This window comes from Pyrgilauda ruficollis, unplaced genomic scaffold, assembly GCF_017590135.1.
Source record: "Pyrgilauda ruficollis isolate IOZ18807 unplaced genomic scaffold, ASM1759013v1 scaffold37, whole genome shotgun sequence".
NCBI classification, from domain to species: domain Eukaryota; kingdom Metazoa; phylum Chordata; class Aves; order Passeriformes; family Passeridae; genus Pyrgilauda; species Pyrgilauda ruficollis.
In genome coordinates this window covers 5,973,807-5,997,553 of record NW_024525156.1, presented here as the reverse complement: position 1 = coordinate 5,997,553, position 23,747 = coordinate 5,973,807, and the positions used below count along the sequence as shown (strand labels likewise).

Here is a 23,747-nt window from a genome sequence, read left to right as displayed (position 1 = left end):
AAAAAAAACCCTCATGGTTAATCTGAAAAATATATAACCTGTAGGGGATCATATGCAGGTGGAAATTTTGGGGTCCTCTTGGCTTTGGAAAGGATTTCTTGGAAAATCTCAGGCAAATGAAACTGTTCAGGTGCACATTGGGAGTTTACTGTGGAGAAGCCAGGTTTCTACACATGAAAGCTGCCTCTTCTGAAAATTAAGATAAATTCTGTGGGCACAAGGTGCAGCTTTTTGTCCAGGACAGCTTATTTGTACTGAAGACCGAAACAGTATTTACATGTCCATGCAAATATGGCCTCAATTACAAGGAAACAAAATCACTCCCTTCCAGCTGATTAATCCCAGAAAGTTCCTGAAATATAAAATGAACATTAGATGAGTTTTGTATGAGACAACACATACCAAACAAAGGAACAGGGAAAAAAAAAAAAAAGGTAAAAGGATCTATGCCCTAGAATAAAACTGATCAAACATATCTCTTTTTATGGGAAAAAAAATCTGGGTATAAAATTCTGTTTCAAAGACTAAACACATTGAATTAATTAATCATTAAAAGTAATACTCTGAGTGGTGGATAACTGGAAAAAAAAAGAAATGTTTTTTAATAATTACTGGATTTTAAATTTTAAAGGAGAAGACAAAATATTTGCTAAGAGAAAGACAATAGACATATTTTTAAATCATGCACAAAATAGATGTTTAGTGTTTTAGAGGAGGAAATCAGTCCTTATTCCATGCTGTCCATGTACTCTTAATTCTATTGTCTTGCTCATGTCTGCATTTATAATGTTCAGTGAAAACCAGATGCCACTTTTGTTCTGGGGTACCTGTTTTTGAGCCATTGCTCCAGAATGTAGTATTATTCCTGTATACTGTTATTAATATTCATTATTAGTTGGAATAATTTGCTTCGTACTGAAAATCCATTGAAAGTGCAACTTAATAAAGTGAAGAGCAACTGAATAACCTAGAAACACCTGTACAGTGATAAGTGATTTTAATACCCCTTTTTGCATGTCACCCACAACATTAGAATAGATTTCCTGTTATTGCTTGGCATAATTAAAGTACTCCACCCAATTTCTATAAAGTTGACAAAGCACACCCTCTGTAATCCCACAAACTCTTTTAGGAAAACCAGAAAATTTGAGAATAAACATTAACAGTTTATTTTTCAGTAAAAATTTGTCCAAGACAGGCTTAAGAAACCCAGAAGCTGTTGGGTCAACCAATTCTACACCACAAACTAGCAACATACCTATGGAAAACTATAATTTCCAGATCATCCTGTGGTGAAAGTCATAATATTGATTTTAAATAGACAAGTGCTTGTATGCTTTGAGAGCTGACCCTAGCCTACCCCAGAAAAACCCTGGAACATTGAAAGGGATAACCAGAAACCAACTGAAACCAGTGGCTTCAAATAACTTACATAAATGGAACAGAGTGGAACAGGAGGAAGAAGGGGTGGATGCAATGGGGAGATGGCCAAAAGGAGAGATGATGACAGATTGAACCTATTAGTTTTTAGCAGCAAATAAAATCCCAAGGGAGTGGAAGCATGGTGAGAGATGCAAAGATTTATGGTGAAGAAGCAGCAATCACCCTGGTCCTGGAGCCCTGTGAGGAGCAGCGGATGCTCTGATCAGTGCAGGGAACATGGTCATGCCTGCCAACGATGCATCAGATGGAGCAGATAAGGTCACTCACTCCCACAGAGGACAGACTTCGGAGCCTTTCTTCTTAAGCACATTGGAAAGCATGGGAAAGAGTGGGGATATAGCTCACTACTAACCAAATCAGAGGATTTCTTGGAGAATTTTTGTAGTGCTCCAGGCTAAGGCAGCTGCCAACTTCAGAGTACCATGCTAGGTAAATGGTAAAAAGCAAAATTGTAAGTGCAAGACTAATTCTCACTGATGATAAAGAAAGTACATGTAAACCTCCTGCCAAGCCTTGATTTGCAATAAAAGAGCTGTCCTGATTTCCAAGGGTCTTTATTCAAACACTGACTGGGCATCCAAGAAAGAAGCCTGGAGTATTAAAGCAGATTTGTTAAAAAGTATTTCTACCTTCCCATGTGATGACTCAGTAGATATCTTAGGATACAAACCATTTTACTGGATGGAGGGAAAGGAATTGGGTTAACATACAGAAAAGAAAAAGCATCCAATTTACAAATTGGATGCTCCAAATTACAAACTCACTAGTAAGGCTATTCTTCCAGTGAAGCTTTATTAGAAGGAATAGCTATGCTCCCCTCTTGAAGAGACTCAAATCCCAAAGGATCTCTCTTGCTATGAAGGCAGATCTTGGGTACAGAGTCACCAGTGTCATTACAGCTGGCTCCCCAGAGCTGCATTTTGACTCTATCCCACTGTACTTCTGCTGTGGTCCTTCCCAGGAACCTCCCCAGTGGTTCCTCACAGGGTACCTGCTGTTGCTGGCTGGCACAGGGTAAGAGAAGAGAGGAGCCCTGCTGTCCCTCTTGCCTCGTCTGCAGCTTCTAGGCTGCAATCCTGTCACTCAACAGAGTTGTTTTGAACGGGTTTTTTCACAACATAAATACAACATTTGTAATGATTTCAACTTCCTGGCAAGTCTGTTGTTACTAGCAGCACGCCAAATACTGTATGGGGTGACTGTAGATTGGGCATGTTTAAGCCTGCTCATTGGTTTCTACATCTGAGTGTTTCACTTCTGCACTAGATGCCACCAGAGTACCTGTCTATCTGGGTTTTTAGATACCAGTAGTCATCTGAGAGAGAATACCTTTCTATTTTGCCTCAGGGCAGCAGGCTTGCATGCCCGAGGATCTTGTTTCTTTTATTGACATACAATTAAAATTGCAGCCAACAGCTGAGAGGATTAACTTTTGGGCTTTATTCTATGCCCATTTCTGTAAAACCAGGAGGAGCAGATGGAGAAGTATTGGTGCAAGCCTTAAGGAGCAAAAGAAGTCAAACCAGCCAAAAACCAGCTGTGTGTCTCAGGTGAATGAGAAATTCCACCACTGTGTGTTTGAACAAGTTAATCTGTTGTGCTCATTCCAACTCAGTTATGTGTCTTCTTTCTTTTTATTTTTTTAACCCTAAAAATAGAAATGTTCACAGCAGGCATAAAAAATTAAATACATAAGTTCCTTGAGACTGTAGGAAGTTCATGTATGCAATGATCTGCATAATCCGGAGTCCATTACATAGGTGATTGTATCACACAGGGAAAAAGACAGTCTCATCAAGTATGGGAGATCTGAATGATACAGGGTTTGCAGGTCAAACATAAACGCCATGTGCAGGCAAAGGCTTGCATTAGAGCAGAGTGAGTCCTTTGCTCTCCTTTTACCCTAACCCACCCCCAAGGCTGGGCACCAGGACAGGGTTTGCAGTCATGAGATGCATGTGGGATCAGGTACACGCTTCTGCTGGCCCAGTCTGTTCCAGGGGACTGCAGCTTGGATGAATCCACCTTCTGTGGGGACAAGGTAGGAAGACAATACTTCAGTCTTCTGGATCTAAGTACAAGACACCCACCTGGGAGGGGTTACACAAGGTCAAGCAAGATGCCATTAATATCAAAGTACAAACCGGATCTTTTCAGTCAAGACTCCCCACTCCCTCCCTTGCAACACAAGCAATCTTTTTAATGGTTTCTTGTACAATCCTGATGTGCAAATCCACTGACAGGTGTAACAGGACAAACACCCTCTTTCTGGTCATGACAAACCTTAATTTTGAGTTGTGTGCATCTGCCAGAGCACAGAGAGGTAGGACTCTTTTTGTCTGGGTTATTAGGCACTCAGCACAGCAATTTTATTGCACTAGTTGGGTCATCTAGGGGACTACCTATTTTTATTCAAAAAAAGACACCCATGGAGTGTGAGTCATACTCTAAATATTGATGACATTGTGGGAGTGTAGACACCTTGCTGACATGAAGACATCATCATTGTAAATGTCTGAAGTTTGGCGAACTAAGTCCATCTATCACCTATTTAACATAGTCCTCAGATTATGGTCCCTACCTCACAGAGTACTCCTGAGCATCTGCTGGGTGACTGGGGAACTTGTTTGTCTTATGCACCAAGAATAAAAATTTCTTTACTGACCTCTGCCACGAAATTACATTATCATTTTCTTTGAGCTCTTTTGTCTCTCTCGTTTGCATACCCCCCCACCGTCCAACATGCACACACACCCAGACCATGTGTACAACAGAGAAAATGAGTGTATGTCAGACCGAGGGCTCAGTTAATGTTCCTTGCATACAGTGCTGTTGTGGAAATAGGAATGGAAAATTTCAATAAGGCACAACAGACTCCAGTCTTTCTCGCTTGTCAAATGCAAGTCTAATCACAAATAACCTGGAACACTTTTCGACTTGTTGAGAATACTTATGGGTGTGGTTGTAATATGTTGAATGTGTGTGCTACGGAGACTTAGTAAGTTTTTTAAGCTGCAAGTTTGCCAGGACAGATTCATCTTAATTCACCTCAAATTTCATTAAGGACATTTATTATAGTCAAGAACGTATATGAATATTCTTCAAGAAAATGCATCAGCAAACACACCACTGATGCTAAATGTCTCAGTTATAAGTACTGAAGTCTAAAACCTCTGCAGTGTCTTAAATGTCTGCATCACTCACATCAAAGTGTGTTACAGTGTTTGGGTGCATCTTTCCTTCTAAACTCCTTAGATAACAAATAAATGAAAGGTGGAGTAAAGGCAACTGATTTGGAGCCCGCTGCAGACTGCCTCTCTGCATGATCTGTCCCCACCCCTTCCGTTCGGGATGACTCTTGAGTGAAGCCTCTCCTCCTCACTTCCCAATCCCAAAATCTGCAGAAGAGTTGAAGAGCACCTGAAAACTGGATGGGCAGCACCAGGAGCAAAACTGTCAGCAAGAACTGGTTTTCTTCTTTTTCTCTTTAGAGAAATCTAGCTGGTGTCTCACTGAGCAGAAGAAGTGAGCTGGGCTGAAACAGGATCCTGCACTCCAGGTATGTGAGGGCAAACTGGTCCATGCAGATTGAGTTGACAGCAGAAAAGGATAACTACTTTTACCTGTGCTGAAAGGGAAAATCTGAAATTGCTAGGCAAGTAGATACAGCTTTTTCAAAAGGCATGAAACAATCAGCAAAACCTATGCCTTTAAAGAGAGACTATTATTTTGGTTTCAGTAAAAAAATGCACAAAAACAAGTATCAAGGGGCAGATAAGATGAAGATAAAGGCTATCAGCTTTGAGAAAGACTAAGTTTCATTTCAAGTCTTTGCTACAAACTCTGGTACAGCAATAGTTCTGAGGACACTGATAATTTATGTTCATCAAGTATCAAGTTCACATTAAAGGACTAGAATATTTTTTTCACCTTTATGGTAATGAATTTCCATTCTTTTCCTTGTTTGGTCCATTAACCTCTTAGCATTGAAATGAAATGCTGCTGTAGCTTAAAATGTTATCACTCGACCCGGGAAAAGGGCAGAGATGTCACATCTTGGCATCAGTAGTCCAAGGTCCTGCCAAACAGCACAGCACTTCAAGATCACGTGCTCATACTCACTTTCTGAGAAGTGGAGATTGTCCTTAGCAGGATCTTTGCCTCTGTTTAACCTGATTGTGTTTTAAAATATTATTAACCTCACTTTTCAAGTAGAGACTTGTTTTTTCCTGATGAAAACTAAGACTCACCAGAATATAACTACGTGATTTGCTGCTCCTAGAAATGCAGTAGTTCAGGTCTGTCCTACCACCTTTTGTGGAGCCCACCTCTGTGTTGTATAAATAACTCTCCTCAGTTTTTAAGTTACTTGCATGAAAGCTGAATGATATCAAGACATCCAAGGAAGGGCAGGACCACTGGAGAGAAGGAGAAGGTCTAAGAAGCCTTTCTCTTAAGGAGCAGTAGGATGTTACAAGACTCATCAATATCTGTGTTTTTCCCCATTAGCAACAGTAACTTCTCCCCCTGTTCCCAGCATCTCCTGCATCTCCTCTGTGCTGCAGCACAGTGATGCGGAGCGGAACATAAAGGCGAGATGCTGCCTGCTTGGAACTGTGCCATGGGGAAAGCAGGAAAAGGAAAAGTGTAATGGATGAAATTGGTGGGAAGAGGGAATGAGGTGAGACTGGAAAAGTAGGAAATATCCTGGCGTGTTGCTTTGCCACGCCACATTGCGTGGGACAAAGCAGGCGGGAGTAAATAAATCTTCTGACTGAACAGGATCCCATCAAACTTCTAAGCAGTTCAGGTGTGGCTGACTATTTACTAACGTTCTCTGCCGCCTGGAAAAGAGCCAGCTGGCCTGGCCTCAGTCAGCACAGGCAAAAGAAATGGTTTCTGGGAAGCAACCAATGGATAGGGAGTAGGCTGATTCACAACTACTGCAGAGCTTAGTGCCTCCTAAGCAGCACTTCCTTGAAGGGGACACAGGCTGTACCCTTCTGAACAAAACACCACAGTGGAGTAAGACTGTGGCTGCCATCTCAGAAGACAGCAGTGTTAGCTATCTTTGGGAGTACCTGTGGCTTCTCCAGGCAGCCTCTTGTACTTCAACAAGCTCATTCATCTTAGGTTATAAAAAAGAGAGGTAGGAAGCACTTCTGTATGAACAGACCTCTCTCTAGCATTTTCAGGCATTTCAAGCATTATGGTGGGGCTTAAATTAGGAGATAATCTCCCATGTGTGACAAGCCTTTCACTTTCATATAATGCCAAAACAATGGAGGTCTTAATCCTGAAGATCAGGCTACTTCGTGCTTCCTAGAACCAAGCCTGACAGATGTTGAGAAAGGTGGGATGAAAATTACACATGTAATCAATTCTCGGTTATCAGCACAGGGGATTACTGTATGATGAGAGATCATCCATCTCATGGATTTATCTGAATGAGCTTGATTAGAGAATAAAGCCATGTCTGCCCAGCTCCTGTATGTCTACATCACTATCAGCCAGGGTTATGGTTGTAATCAAGCATATTTGTTCAAACTCAGTCCTGGCCCTGCCAGATCTGGTGACAGCAGCCCCAGGCTTGGGAGAGGATGTGGAAGAACAGTGTCTCTGCACTATGCATTGGGGAGCATTTAATAAGTTTAAATGCATATAAAATTTGGGTTATCTTGGGTATAAAGGAGTCTAAATGCATATAAAATATGGATCCTTTTATTGAGCCAGAATGAATCATACAAACTGGGAAGTGTTATGCAGGGCATAAGCAAGCAGTGAGTCTCTGTGGCATCAACTCTCTGTTCTTCAATCTGTCTGTACCATGGTTCCAAATGTGTTCCTATTACCTAGGCAAAATTTCCCATTACTCTGTGAAATGTAGCCCTCTGCTGCTCTAGTTAATGGAGGACTGAGGAAGACATGTATTTTTAAGGGAAATTGCTGCCCTTCCATGAAGATTAGATAATTTTATGAAGTACATGTTACAACGCAAACTAAAATAATAGGTTGATGTAGAAATGATGAAGTGGAGACAGTCGTAGTGTAAGTGCCTGTGTACTGCACGCCCAAGGACAGTTTCAAAGTCAGTACAAAGTCAGTACATGGCTAGGAAGTGCTACTATTATCACTGCCCCTGCAGACTTAATTGGATTCCTTGTATAGATGCATTGTAACACCACTTTTAATTACAGGATCACAATCTACTTTTTGCACAGAGTCCATTCCAAGCTCCTGACACAGAGAGTCAGAACAACTTTTGACTTTAATCTGTCTAGCACATCTACTGGCTCATTGTCTCTAATTGCTACTTTTGCAGAAGGGACAAAACCATATACTCTCAAATATTCTGAATGAGGCTTGCACATAAGCTTGTTTTCTTGTAACCCCTCTCAAGGGCATAGGGGCACATGGTATTGGAATCTAGTTTACAAATCCATACTGCAGCTCTTTGCTAACTGCGCCCAGTACTCCTGCTCTCAGAAGAGCTGTGATGCTGCTACAGAAAGCCCACATGAGCTACCAGGCACCAGCACCAAGAGAAGCACTGAACATTACACTTCAATGCAGAAGTTGAATGCTGTGGTCCTTGCAAATAGTTCAGAAGAGCCAGCACAGGATTCCCCATGAGGACATGGATGACAGCCCCATGCCTCAGGAGAGAGTGACTTCGGGAGCCATAGTGCTTCACACCAGCACTGACAGAGCCACATGGCAGCAAAACAAATGTGACATGAGTGTCGGGATCTACATGTCCAGGTTGTTTGTAGTTTGATAACTTTGATTTTGGTATTTCTCTTTATTCTCAGCTTAATAACAGAATAGGCTAAGAGGCATTCTGCACTGGAACATTGCTTTTGCTTTTTTCTACTTTCTCTCTTCATACAAGGATATCAATGTTATTTACAGAAGTTACTAAACTACTTTTGGAAGACCCTATTTGCCTTTTTGCCCTAAATGATTTTTGTTAACAAATTATTTTCACATTCTTGCTATATTTTTATTCTTATTCTTTTTTTTTTTTTTTTTTTAGGTTTTCAAATGGCTGATCCTTTTCTATACAATACTGGAGAAAGGTCTCACTATGGGTGCCTTGGCCATGAAGTACAAATTGAGTACCTTAAGGCATATGTTTGTAGACCATCTTTTTCCACGGACAAAGCTGTGATTGTGGTTCATGATGTATTTGGATGGCAGTTCCCAGACATTAGATACATAGTCGATTTGATAGCAGGTCATGGATATATGTAAGCAACTTTCTTTCCTGTCTTCCCCTTAAATGCACTGATAGATCACCAAGCCCAAAGCTAGGCATAGCATATGATGTTCCCAACAGACATAAGACAACCATACCACTTCAGTCTGAGCAAATAAAAAGGAAAATGGACAAAATATTTCCATGGAGCCACCAAAGGTGCTAAAACTGACCCAGGAAAAATGGCTAGCTGAGCACAAAGGCACATGGAGTCTTGAAGTGCCCATGTTTGTGCTTAAGAAGCAGCATGGGTGATCCAAAGAGAAACAGTGGTATATATTTTAAGTTGTATAAGCTTTTCAGAACCAAACCTTTTGAACACTTGCTTTAGCTTGTAACAGCAAAGACATACCTATGTGTTTATATAGGATCAGGAGGTTTGTTTAATCCCTTTATTTTTGTATTAAGTGTGTCTAAGGAAATAATAAGGAAACAATTTGTGTCTTTGTTTTCCATAAAAAGGCATATATTTTTAGCTAGCTGATTACCAGAATAGGACGACAGTGATCATGTAGATGTGCACTCTGGACTAGAAGATATTAAGAGACATTTAGACATTCACAGTTTTAATGAAAATTGACAGAATTCCATATCTCACACAGAACCATCTGCCCAGACTTCTTCAAGGGGACAAAACCCTGGACATCTACTGATCACTGGGCTGACTTTCCCGACTGGATGAAAAATCATGATCCTATGAAAGTAGACAAGTAAGATACATATTTGTACTTGAACTTTGAAAAGCGTCTAGCAAACAAGGAGAATTTATATGAAATGTTAGAAATGGCACCTCACAGCAGGGCAAGCTGGCTGCACAACCACAGTTTCTTGTTCTTGGTGATTCTTCTGTGGTTCTGGGCACTGTCTTGGCTGGGATTTGAAAAAGATCATCTGCTCTGCCCATCACTCTGCTTATTGTTCCCATCTTGTTTTCCTGAGCCCTTTTCTGACTATGTTATACTGGCCACACAGGCTCACAGTGTTTCACAGGCTACCCAGCACTCTCACCCACAAGTGCTGATTCTGCACTCAGTCATCAAGATAAAGAGGAAAATTCTTCTACAGCTGCAGATATTATCTGCCAGTTGCCACATGCCCATCTTGCTTTCTGCCTTGCAGATTATGATAGGTACTGACGAGACTCTCCTGAGCAGCACTGCATAAAAATTTGCAAGACTGACCACAACCTAAGATACATCTGATCAACTATTTTTTCAGTGTGAAATAGAGGGATCATTATCTGTATAATTTAACAGTGCCTGTAACAAGGCTTCCCTGAATTATGGGAGGCATTTCAGCATCTCTCACCACACTATCATCACTTCAGATGATAGTGAGGCAATGGTGACACCCTATTACTCAGCCACCATCCTGCAAGCCACAAGTATTCTTCTGACCCTGTCCAGACATTCAGCAGCCACAGGCTATCTTCAATGTCTCTCAGAAAAGATTTTGACCATATAATTCCAGAAGCTGTGATCAAAATTTTTAAGACACAGATTACTAACAACTATAAAAAATCCTACTCCGAAGAGGAGCAGATACATGGGCACTGTCTTAAAAAAATTAAGATCTCAGGACATGCCTTTGCTGTCTTCTGAGGGATCATTTGTAGGTGAACATTCCAGTTCAGATCCATTGCTCTTTCAGAGAGCATGGAACCCAGCATATCCATGGCTTTCTTAGTATCCTTTCAAACAAACCAAATCTGAGAGAGCATGGCCACAGGCCTAGGACACAATGTCCTCTTCATGTCACTGTCATACTGGGCTTTTTTGTCAGCCTAACCAAACCTGAATGACCATACAACTCTACCTAATGTTTGAAAATGCAGTTAATAGTTTATGAACTCTGCATATAAACTTAATTTAAAACTCTGTAGGTAATGAAGAAGACAAAATTATTGAGACCTCAGAAGTCAGCAATTGTAAAAAAATTTACTCTATCACCTACAATAAAAATATCTTTTTTTCATTGCATCTCATACAAAAGTTATTTTTTTAAACACTGTAGCTACTGACAATGTAATTTGAGTAACTGCCATTGTAGCATAACATTCTTGCACGTGGGCTTGGTAAGATATTTTAGTATCAACTCATGTAACAGGAATAACAGGAAAAATCTTTATCTAAATAGGTGAACTCTGTCGAGATAGTACAGTGAAGCTTATCTATTTCTGCAGTCCATAATGCAAGATGTTGTTCTACTTGCAGATATGTCTTGTCTTTAGTTGTCCTGTCCTAGACAAAGTGATACAAATAAAAATTTACTAATTTTGAAAACAAAGGAGCAGGTGACAATTCAGGTAAGTATTTAAGTGCCTACACCTGTACTTCCCTAAACTAAGACCAGAGATGTTAACTCTCATTTAATAATGGAAGCCACTGCTCTAGCCTGAAATGTGCTTTTTAAAGTAATCTCTGTTTTAAATGATTGAAGGTGCAGACACAGAAAAGATACCATGTATGTCTTTTAATTTACTTAAATTGTCAAGTACTGGCTCTGCAATAGATTCCTTAGTTTACTTTTCTTTATATGTCTTAGGGAAGCTGATGTTGTCTTGAAGTATCTAAAGGAACAATGCGGTGCAAAGAAGATTGGTATCGTTGGGTTTTCCTGGGGTGGAATGGCAGTACATCACTTGATGCTGAAAAATCCTCAATTAGCCGCTGGGGTGTCCCTCTATGGTAGTGTAGAACACATGAAAACTTACTTGGGTTCACATGACTATGCATAGTTTGTAATTCTACTTATTGCTTTGTTACAATTTCTATAAATACTCAACTCAAAGGTGAGTTGCAGATTTTAATTATGGTTATTTCAGCAATAGGCTATAGTGGTATAAAGATATTAAGGATACTGTAAACAAAAAAATATTCATTCCTTGTTTTAGGAAAGCAGGGAAATATGCTTTCCAAATGCCTATTCTCCATCCACATAGCCAATGTCCTGATCTAAATAATGTACCTAATGAGTAATCTTAAATAGAAATGTTCTCTTTTAATTATCCATTTTTCTCTCAGGAATGCTGACTTCACTAATCGACTGTTTCTCAAAACATTACAGGAATAGTTAGAGACTCTGAAGAAAGATACAGTTTACTAAATCCCACATTTTTCATTTTTGGTGAGAAAGACCACACTATTTCTTTGGATCAGGTAAGCTGTTTTTCTGGAAAGACTTACTTTCCCATAGCTCATTTATCCCACACAGAAATCCTTGTTAGAAACCATTTTCACATATAAAAAAATTAGGCAGGTTGGATAGTTCTGTTTATATTTCAACTTCCCCTCTATCTTGTTTAGGTTATTCAAAGCTTCTTTGTTGAGGTAAGAAATACAGTAAAGAACAGTCATCAGTCTCTGAGTGTCTAGATAAGCAGAGTGTGAAACTGGGCAGGGATATCCAACTTAATATGAGCCAAGCATCTCAAAAACTTGTATGCTACTGCTATGGGTGAGAAATCGGACAGCTGAACCACTGAATTTGGTCACTGAATGGGAAATAAAAAGTATTTTCAGCTTAGTAATGGAACTTTCTGATGGTGGGGTCCCATGACTAACTGCTTTTGCAACAGGAAGACAAATGAACTGTGTCAAAAGAGTGGGCATGAACTTTAGCTGAGACAACAACAACTTGTAGACTCAAATGTTTTGACTCCTGGCTGCCATCTATGTTCTGATATAACCCCTACTGTAAGCATATGTGAGAGGCTGGATAAATATATGGGTAGGAAACTGGTGCCCTCTTCTGTGCATAAATTCTTTTTCTTTAGTGACAAGGAAAACACACCACCTGTAGCACAGCTTGGTTTTAGAGTAGGGTGTGACTGGAGAACTGGCAGTGAGCTCTAGGAATGCAGAAGTCATTCAACATTTACTTCTAACTGCATTAGTCAGCATATTAATCTGTACCTCATATGTGTCTCCTCTGCAGAGGAAAACAAATCCTTCACCTCCTGTCCTTATTTTATGGTGAATGTGTTTTTCTCCCAGGGGCACAATTTTGGCAAATGAATTTTTTCTGTCACATGTTACACATTGAAACTACTGCCTTTTCTCCTGAAGCTGTCTTTCTGTGCAGATTGTATAAGTAAAAATTCCTGCATTAAACAAAAAACAACCCTCAAATATGTAATTTTCTGTACTGAAAAAAAAGGGCTTCATAAAAAAACCCAAAGCAAAATATCAAAAAAACCCATGAAATAAATTACAATTCTCTCTCTAATCTGCACAATGGATAGAAGTAAGCTTGTGGGGCAAAATAAGTGTTCATTCTTCTATTTTCTGACTTTCCGTAGAAATAAGCACAAACTGTGCCAGCAAATGTATATAGGTACATGAACACATTGTTAGTACTTTGTATGCATACTAATCACCAAAACATTGTGCAATAGCAATGTTCAGTTAACAAAAGAGAAAAAAAAAGCTCTCCATGTCTTCTTAAACTCTGTTACTAAGCCTATCAAAATGTTTTGGACTGGTGGTCACTAAGGTTTATGGTCCATGCTCTCTCAAGATCAGAGCTTCAAGTGTAGGTTACAAGCCTGAGTCTGAACAGAAACCTGTTCCTTTATGGCAATGAGATTTACCAAACCATCTTTGCTGCAACTGTTGAAGTTCTTAGACTCATCCATACTTAAAAAAAAAGTCAGTCTTACACTCAAAGAGGCATTTTCTCTATGAGAATCAGCAAATCTGGCAAACTCAAAAAACCCTCATAATGTAATGGAAAAATGCCTTTTTTTTTTTTAACAGATCTTCTTATTGGAGGACAAGCTGAAACAGTATTGCAAAGTTCCCTATAAAATTAAAGTTTATCCTGGGCAAGTTCATGGGTTTGCACAACTGAAGCCAGAAGATATGAAACCTGATGATAAACCTTATATTGAAGAAGCTAGAGGGGATATGATTGATTGGATCAAAATGTTTGTTTGACAATAGCAGAAAGAAATGCTAGGCTTCAAGATCAGTGACTGATTTAATTTGAGAGAAGAAAACAGTCAAGGGAAAATTATCTCATTTTGAAAGTTGTCATAAACTAAAATAGGAATGTTTTAATTTATAGCTTTAAATTATTTTTGACAATATTTACAGAAGATTGTGAAATAAAAGTCAGACAAAAGGATGATTAGGCATTAAAAAGTGTTTTGAAGTTTTCTTGCTTTTTATTTGCTTCATTATTTTACATTATGACCTTGATACTCATGATAGTGTTTATCCATTTTTGTTTGCTTGTAAGCATGACTTCATCATGACTTTACTTGAGTAATTTCAGGCTTTATTTTGGTACGATGATTGGTGGTCATAGGTGTTCACATGGAAGTATCCTGGGTTTGCATACAGACATTGTCTTTTATTACCTACAAAATATTTTTCTCAGCTGTAGTGGGCAGAATTCCCCAAGCATGAAACAAGTACTTGGCTATACTAAGGAGTTAGGAAGAAATGATGTTGCTAAGTGACACCCTCCAGGTATTCCCTTGGCAGTATTAAGAAGGGTATTTCTGGTATTCCTTCATCAACATCAAGGAAAAACATAAAAACACAGTCCCTCCTATGGAAGTAGCCCAGACATGAACACTGCAGAAACATTGGGTTTGATGTCATGGTGAAATTGTGGTGATCAGGCACAGGGCTCAGGCAATCCTGATTATATTTTTTGCTTCACATTATATCCTTGTTTGTCTCTGAAGTTCTTCTTTATCACCCTTCTTTCTTTATCACCCTCATATCCTCCCAATAATATATTTAGAAAAAAAAAAAAAATAAAAAAAAAAAAAAGCATCCCCATGTACACTGTGCCCTTGTATGTTTTTTGAATTCCATTGCCTTGGTAATGACTTGGAAATTAGTGTTTACTCAGAGATTCTCTAAGGAACCCATCACCCTTTTTATTTTCTACATCTGTCAATTTCTCACCTCGTCACCTTGTTAATGTTACCATAAGTTAAGGCTAGCTATAGCTACATTAATATGACTTTCCCTTTGCTATCAGGCAGTCTGGCAGTTTCACACATTGCTATCCTGTCAGTGTAACTATATGGTCACGGCATGCTGGTTATCCACACACCTTAACAGACCGAGTATGTTAAACAATACTTGCTCGATGAACGTCTTAAAAGGGCTTTTTTATGTACTCTGAGTTAGATGCATGGGAGAAATACCAGCAAGATAATATCAAGAGGCAAAAACAAAAAAAAAACAACCTTCACTGGCAACTATAGAAAAGGCAAAAGTTTTATAGCAGCATTCTATGAATATAAAACATCTCACAAAGTGTTATTCACTTGTCTATTCAACTTACCAAACTCCAAACCCATCTAATTTTAAATTATTCAAAACTCCAAGAAGAGGGAATTAGAAGAAGAAAGAGACAAAGACAGAAAAGATATAGAAAAGAACAAGTATAGTTACCATTCCTAGTTCCATCAGTGTTCAGTCTCTCACATTTGCATGCCCAGCTGTATTAATGCATTTAAATATTTTAGAGTCCTTATTCAATATGTCAGTAGCTGGTCCTGTTTAATTACAGGGAAGGTGCCATTTCTGTGTGTGAGATCGTAATTTTTGATAATTATTCCTTCTGATATGAGCAGGAGTTCCTCTAGAACTCTGTTGCTTGCAAAAGAGCTGACATTGCAGTACCTTTTTCCTTGCACCCTCTATTACCCAGACACCCAGACACATTCTGATCCATATGCAATCATCTTGTGTGGGTGTGTAAAGAAATGTCACCTCTTTGCCATAAGAAATCTGGAGACCCTTGTCTCTTTAAGGAATAGAACCCTGACAGTGAATGAATTTGGCAGCAGTTGCCTTGCCTTGCCTTGCCTTGCCTTGCCCTGCCTTGCCAGGAAGGTGTCTCTTAAGACTATTTGCTGCCTTTATCTTTGGTGCAGATGGCAAGCCATTCTGGGTAATTGTGAGCAACAGTCATAAAAATTATATTGTGACACCATTTCAGATGGAAAATATTTATATCCATGAACTTTAACTAATAGGGGAATCTGGTCTGCTTATTTCCCAAGTCTGAGGTTCAGCTTTGCAGTCAATGAGTTTTCAGGTGGAAGAAGAAAGGATTTTTGTGTGTGTATGTGTGTAAATAAGGGCATTTTAAGGTATGCGAACACAACCAATTTTATTTTCAGTTGTATTGGGGATCTTTAAATCCATGGCACAATTGGTTATCACTTAAACTCAAGGACTGACAAAATTACACAAACAAGGTCACTGCTGTACATTAAAATGTACACTGTAAGGTAGAGTACAATACATGTATCATCAGTGTGACTTGCTGCTCTTTGCCATCCAAAAAATGCTGGAACTGAGGCTCCTTTGCTCTTCCAGTACTGGTAAACAAGCCTGGTCTACTGGCTTGTTGTGCATGACAAAGAGTTAGGACCGAAGACATTATTAATTTATGTAATACTTGCATTTAGACAGTCCACAGTCATGCAGGGGATTGTTAGATTTGTCTTCCTTTAGATTCACTACATTCAAGTGCTTAAGCTTTTGCTTTTTACTTCTTAGGGACAGCATAGAAAATGGATGCACAAATTTTCCAGACAAACTTGGAACAGAATGTTTTCCAAAGGCAAAGGAGATGAATGTGCCCAAAATGACTGAGAAATGGGTGCATACAGACGTGCCTAAATCACAGTCCTAGGACTAAGCAGGCTTAATTAACTGCAAAAAGGACACACATGTCCTGAAATGCTCCTGACTTGCCCTAGGAAGATGGTGGCTGGCAGTGTGTTGACACAAATAATTTACTAGACCTAGCCAATGGCTCCCTTCATGGTTTTCAGGAATGAAGGAAGGCATCAGAAGCAGGTTATAGGCCAAAATAACCTTGGGACCACCCAGACGGTAAGAGGGCTGGAGCACCTTTCCCGTGGAGACGGGGTGAGAGAACTTGAGATTTTTTGGCCTGGGGGGCTGCCTCTGTCTTCACCTTCCACAGGTGCAGTGGAGAAGGTCATGTTGGGAGAGCATAGGGGACGGTAAGGAAGCAGCAGGCACTAGGAGAACCATGGAGCTCTGAGATGTTTTACAACTTCTCTGGGGCAACGTGCTCAGAGAAGTGACAGAATCTCCCTCTTTGGAGAGGTTCAAGACCTTCAGGGTGAGTGAAACTTCAGGTGGTGTGGTCTTGTTTATGGGAGATTGGACAAGGAGAGTTCCAACAGCACCTTCAGTCTCCAACTTCCTTTGATTCTCAAAATCCCCATCATGACCTGATCCCCAAAATCCCCATGATGACCTGACCTGGTGCTTTCAGTCCAAGTCTGTTACCCACGTCCCCAGAGGTATCTCTGGGACCCCAGACAGTATCCCCACAGCTGTATCTCGTGTTGACAAACATCGAGGCCCCAGTCCCACAGTGTTTCCATGTGAGCCAAGGAGAGCTCCAGGCCCTTGGCACCACTCCTGTGCCTACATAACCTCAGAAAAATTCTCAAAGTGTCATGGCTTTGTGAAGGTAGCGCCATACGCTATGTCAGTTTTGTAGGAGACAAGGGACGAGCGTGATGAAGGTCTTGGAAATAAGAATTTGAAGGAGCTGTGAAAGCAGTGTCTGCTGTAGTTTGTCCTGAAGTGAAAAATGCTGTTTGCATTATTGGTGTCAAAACCTGTTTGAAATGGGATAGAAACTGTCTGTTTTCCCAAACACTAATCATCTTCTTAAAAAATGGCATTCATTGGGGAACCTCTTTAGGTGACACTTGTGCCTATGATCCAGGTGTCGTGGGTGTGGGATAGCATGTGTGGGATGCAGCTGCACGTTGTGTAAACAGATTTTATAGGAGAGACATGAAAGCCTGCTTGTACTCTTCTCCAAAGGCACCGAGACATGGGTCATCAGGGCTGGCACAGAGTGTCTCCAGCTATTCTGGGCATCCAGGTTCTCCTGCTGCTCACAGCATGTGGCCACATGTGCCATGGCCTCTGGGGTGCCTGAGAAATTGTTCCTTGGGTTGGTTGGTTGACCTTGCTGGTAGTGAATGCCCCGACCTCATCTCTGCTCACCCTCCTCTTTTCTCATTCCTGTTCTTCAGTGAGCAGGTAAAGAGTTTGTAAGTAGTACGTAAAAGTGTCCTTCAGGTCTTCCTTTAAAAGCTCTACTGAGGCAGGACACCTCATACCTACAAAAAGTGGAGGATGGTTTGCCTTGAGAGAAGAAAATGAGGCTGGTTTTGCACTTCTCAGCCCAGACATAACTCTGGTTTAGGCGAGATCTGCTGCAGTTGGTTATCACAGCTTGTTTTCAGCGCTGCATTAACAGCACCGTGGTTAACAGCTTCACAGCCAGACCATACTTACTCCGGAAAATGTCCACAAGATGGGGCCCCTTTCCTTGACAGCCACCAAGAAGACTTTTAGGGACTTTGGCTCTAATTACAGTAATCAACACTCTGAATGGTCCCTGTCAAATCCTGCAGTAAAAGTACACCAGTGTCAGAGGAAATCTGGCTTCCTAGTAAGTGGAAGCTGTAGCAAGCAAAGCTGTTGAATGCTGTCTCTGCACGCAGCAAGGCACCAGCCTGTTGGGTTGTGATAAAAGACGGAATGTCATCTGCTCGTTAGGAGTCTGTAGTTATTCAGAGAAAACCCCGGTTTGCGTACAGCATCATCACACTACTGAATATTCATCAGTTTATCTCCTCTGTGTAGCAAAATCAAATTACCTTGGGATAACATTAGAGCTTGATAAGCCAATAAGTTGGAAGAAGTGTGATTTGAATTTTAACCCAAGGGTATTCTCTTTATGCTTGCTCATCATGAGCCAGACCTTTCTTTTTCCAACATAAGCAAGTATAAATAGAGTTACACTAAGCTGCTTAAAGAAATTTTTAACTGTGGCAAACAGTATTAGTTCCAAAATGCTGAATTAGTCTCCTTGCAATTCTCTGTTAAACTTAATTGGCCAAATAGTACAAAATCACTTTAAAATTCCTTGGGAAACTAGAACGCAATTGAGAGGGGCAGCCCAAATATTTATCACTGGAAAAGTAGTATTCAAAGAGTAGCAAGAGGTAAATCTGAATTTCTGCCATCCAAGCATCACCAGTGCTCAGGGAGGAGAAACCTCTGCTACAGAATGAAGTATTGTGGAGACAGATCTGTCTCTGGCACCCTTATGCTGCATGAGAAAATGGGGAGTAGCCACCTTGATGACAAGCCACAGAATAAAACTGGACAAGGACTGATGAGCAATGGGAAGAATAAATAGATGGATGAAGGAGAAGGCAGAGAAGCATTTCAAACTAGTGCTGTTTGGAGTCTTGCTATCTATTTCTGTGTTGATGCTATAGCTCCAGGCTCATTGCTGTGGGTGGAAGAACAGCAGAGATGCTGTTATGCTCTGGCTGCAATATTAGGAGTTCACAGATAAGACTCTGCCCAAACTGGGTCTTACCCAAATTGTTTTGCTATTTGGTTTTATTTTCTAGAGAGGGTTTTTGTGATAAATTAATCTTGAAACTGTTTTTAATACCATTTCCTGCATTACAATTGTAGCAGAGAAACTGAAGAGGGATTATTGGAAGTGTATTAGAGGTCTTATTTAGTATCTATTTTCATTAGTTAGAAAATCTAGAACAGGATAAGTAACTAAGATATATTCTGAACAAAAAACAGTTCAGCATTGAAGAGCACGTTTGATTTTTATTGCCAGTGTGCTGCGTTTCACTTTAGTAAGGGGACCAGCCAGACCAAGGAATATTGTTCCAGTACATGTATTTGCACGGAAATAAGCAAAAAGTTCCATTTTGATCAGTTAAGAGTGACAGCAAAGCAAGGTTTTAAACAGCTCCTCAGACTAGGGTAAAATAAATGCTATTTGTATGACTACCTAATGACTGTGAAGGGGAAGAGAAGGGATCACCAAATGTTAGTTTGGTTTAAAAAGATGCTACAGTGGCCTGTCTCCTGTTGAAAGATACAGGAAACTAAACTGAGCTTGAGGGTTTCATCTGAGAAGACCTCTTAGGTCATAAACTCTATAGAAGCCTTTCTTCACTGGAGGAGAAATGGAGTAGTTTCCAGCTTGTCTTTTAAAATGCATCCCTCTGGAGAAGTTATGTATCTGTGTTGTATGAAGATGTGTTATAAGCACAGCACTGGTGTATGTCTCTATTCTTCTGACCACTCTCAGTTTAGATTGCACAGCTTATAACTTTGCAAAGGAACCCGCTGCTGATTTACCTTCTTCAAGTTGACTTATTAGTACCTTTAGAGATGCCAGTTAATTATGGGTTCCCTGGGAAAGGATTATGTATGGCAGGGGATACAGGAGACCAGCAAAGTGCATGTAGGAAGCAGCAGCTTTGGAGTCCCTAAAGAGGAAGTGAAAGGGGACATACAGAATGAAAGTTTGAAGGGAACAGTAGTCAGAAAAACAGCATGATGACAGTGGGTCCCACAGGAGTTACAGCAAGAGGTTACCAGGTGCCAGTGTGTGAGGAGGAACTTTGAGACCACATGAGAGGAGTGGTTATGAAGCAGTGCGTGGGGACATCACATGGAAATGTAGCTATCACATGCTGAATTGCTCCAGACACAAAGCTAGGAGTGGTGGACTGACATAAACCCTTCCTCTGCCCTTAACACTCTCAGGGGTTATACTGACTGACCTGAAATTTATGAATATTTATGTCATAAACATGTCAACAGCCTGTTTACAATAAACACCTGAAATTTCTCTTCCAACCTTGCTGTACCAAGTGGATATCATTACGTGTCTGGAGGGGGCTGGGGAGGACTGCATGAAGATTGACTCATAATCATAGCTCTTATTGCAGATAACAACTGGTTTTCATTTCTGCTTTCCTGCAGATTCCTAGATGGCTGATGAATGAGGCCCTGCCCGTGTGATACTGGATTTGACTATGAGGGTTGTGGGGCAGGAAGTGCAAGTTGAGCACATCAAGGTGTACATTTGCAAACCACCTACCAGCACAGGCAAATCTGTGATTGTGATTCATGATATATTTGGACGGCACCTCCCAAACACCAGATACATGGCTGATATGCTAACAACTAATGGATACATGTAAGAAATCTTTTATTTTCCAAGAAATCCCACTCTTTATGGTTTCTAGTGTTACATTAGAACTGTTATATGTGAAAGGAAACTATTACCAGGGCTGTTTGAGCAATATATTTCCATAATATGGACCCAAAGAGGGAAATTGCTGTGTAGCATGGCAGAGTATAGCATGATTCCTTAATTCTTTGCTGATTACAGAAGAAGTGACTGCACACATAGAATGTGTAGAATATTGAAAACATGATGCAGTAAAAAGTGATTTTGCTTATTTTCCCGGTAAAGTGAGATGACTTTTTAAAGCAGTGTGTTCTGAAACACATGTATGTGTTCCATTTTTGCAAGCCTTCTTAAAATAAAGTCATTCCATCTGAGTTATATGATGGGATTTTTAAAAATTTCCATCAGCAGAAATATGAATGAATGTCATGTATTTTGCATATGGGTATAAGAATGGTTCATATGCACCCATGGTTATTAAATACAATCTCCTTCCCCCTTCAAAGCTTTCACATTCATTTTCAATTCATGTCCTACAACAGTTAAATTCCAAAATGCAGAAAAATCTTGCAACAACTGGATATGATGCAATGTACTCCATCTGCTTTATACATTACAGACATTCACATGGAGTTTGAACAGGCATGCAGTACCAAAAGGCAAACCTCCACACTATTCTGTAGAAGTCTAGTTTGGAGAGATAATGCCTTCAATGCCCTGAGCCTATGGAGCATGAAGAAAGCCAGATGTCACCAGACAGGTGTGGTGTGGCTGAGATCTGTCTGTGGAACTGCAAGGAGGAGAAACTGTCTCTGGGGAAAAAACCTCAACCTTTGCAAACATTAGGGTTTTCTGATACACTGGAACAATGCAAGGGTCTGTTGTCTGCTCCCTGTCTTTCGTGATGTCCCCTATTCTGCTCCATGTTTGGAAGTCTATTTGTTTTGTGACCAAGTGCAGGTGTTGTCAATGTGAGACTGGACACACGTCCTTCATGCTGTGCTGGATGCTGGCAAATCACTGCTATGGCAATGTGCTGCTTTGTTACAGCAAGAGTCTGCTCTGTCAAAAGTGCCCAGTGTCTGATCAATTGGTATTTTTCTATACTACCTTGCAAATTTTCCCTATGATTCATGCTCTGCCATACTTGTTTTTAGGATGCCTTCTTTCCCTCCACCCGAAGTGTTAAGAATGCGGTGGTCAAGGGAAGAAGGCTTCAGGAGAACTGAGCGTTTTCAGGCAGCAGTGTCCAAATGAAGAGAAGTTCTATGTATCTTCTAAGATGCTGCTGAACTGGTGCATCAGTGCTTACTGAGAGGAAAATAGACAGATTTTTCCTAGTGCAGTATGGGATGAGGAGCTATGGGAACTCCATTTCAGAGATTATATTAAGCCTGATGACTAGTATTGCTTTATTAGATCAGTTTGAGTGGGAAAACCTGTTCTTCTGCATGGGTTTGTGAAGCTTCACTTTCAAAGCACTATGTGTTTCTGACAGATTCTCATGCAAAGGCTGCACAGTTTTGCCCATACATTTCAAAATACATTTATGCTCTGGGTGTCACTGTTGTTTTTTGTTGTTGTTTTTTTTTTTTTTTTTTTTTTAATAGCAATTATAGAAATGATCAAACAAGGTGAAGAAAAATAAATGATTGCAACATACTGATTTAGGCCAAACTGATCCAATCATTTCACCATGTTCAACAACATCCATGAGGTGTGTCTGAGGATGGAGAAAGCCAAAGACATTTTAATAAGTGAAAGATGATTGCTGTTTCCCAGGGATCCCATTGCTTCCAGTTGGAATGGGCTTGGGAGAACACACAGCAACACCTGGTGGTGACCTAGTGATGGCAGCCTCCAGAGTCCCTTCTGCACGAGGAAACTCTGTCCTGCACTGGTGAGTCACAACTGCTGCTGGACATGCGACACATTTCTGCCAAGGTCATCCCGAGCCAGGCTTTGCATCCCGTGATGCAGGAGCTCAGCCTGAGTGGACTCTTACTGCACTTCCCTTTTTCCAGTCACCAGATGAGTAAAACACTACTCCCCTTCTTCCCACGCAGTTTCCCTTCACTTGTTCTTTGCTGACCTCAGTCCATCAGGCGTCTGTTGCTTTGGTTTTTTTCTAGCTCATAAGTAAGCCTCACCATGCGCTCTGTAGTAAACAACTATTTAATGTAATTGTCTTAGTTTACATGGAACCCATCAGTGATGGATTTAGGTTGAATGCTTTATGTTGCATGCAAAATGTAAACTTTTTGTAATCAGGACAGAATTTTATCATCTTTTACAAGATCATGCATTGCTTTACTGTGTATAATTTCAAATTATGTACTCAAACCCAGGAAAACCAGGTGAAATACCATGGACAGAGTATTAATATTTTCCAGATTTGTATCACAGAATGTATTTTGTGGTTTAATCATTGAAAAAAGCATTTATAGGTATATTTAAATGTTTTCTATTGCTCATAGGTAATTCTGTGGAATAGGTAACAATGCTATTTAAAAGCATTACTTTTTCAGGAAAAAAGAGATCAAAATAATGTCTGGATAGAAATCTTTCATGCAATGAAGGGCCAAAAGAAATCTCAGTGTTTGATTAATTAATTCAATTTTGATTTTTGTGTCTATGTGTGCAGAGCCAGCTGCCCAGACTTTTTTGAGGAAGAGAAGTTTAGACATTTTCCGATGAGTGGTCTGAATTTGAGGATTGGCTGAAAACTTGAGATGGCAGGAAAATACCATGTAAAATGTCAGGGAGCTGGATATCACATTGCCTGCTGCTGTCAGAAACTGCCTTTCCCCACTTTTTTTGTTTGGTTTGGTTTTATTTGGTTTGGTTTGGGCTTTCTTTTGTTTTTGTTTTGTTGAGATTGGATGCAGTTATTTAGCCACACTAGGAAAAGTGGCCTTTTGAAATTATTTCCTAGAAATGGATGGAATCAATGATTTTGCCTTGAAGAGAATTCAAGGCCAACTTTCTTAGTAGT

General features: G+C 40.1%; 1 protein-coding gene across 1 annotated transcript; it reads left to right on the top strand.

Annotated features, from left to right (window-relative positions):
* The first annotated feature begins 4,925 nt into the window (after positions 1-4,925).
* Positions 4,926-13,638, top strand: LOC121358090 (carboxymethylenebutenolidase homolog). Its single transcript, XM_041475982.1, has 6 exons — positions 4,926-5,002; positions 8,480-8,693; positions 9,304-9,411; positions 11,246-11,388; positions 11,768-11,859; positions 13,459-13,638. Exons 2-6 carry the CDS (start codon positions 8,488-8,490, stop codon positions 13,636-13,638), a joined length of 729 nt encoding a protein of 242 aa, XP_041331916.1. The 5' UTR covers positions 4,926-5,002; positions 8,480-8,487.
* Positions 13,639-23,747: the final 10,109 nt, after the last annotated feature.

What these genes read in the sequence shown, in the direction of transcription:
- LOC121358090 (XM_041475982.1), top strand. Translation starts at nt 8,488, where the DNA reads ATGGCTGATCCTTTTCTATACAATACTGGAGAAAGGTCTCACTATGGG. An exon ending in CGCTGGGGTGTCCCTCTATG is followed by an intron (nt 11,389 to 11,767) that starts GTAGTGTAGAAC and finishes AAAACATTACAG; the next exon opens with GAATAGTTAGAGACTCTGAA. An exon ending in ACACTATTTCTTTGGATCAG is followed by an intron (nt 11,860 to 13,458) that starts GTAAGCTGTTTT and finishes TTTTTTTAACAG; the next exon opens with ATCTTCTTATTGGAGGACAA.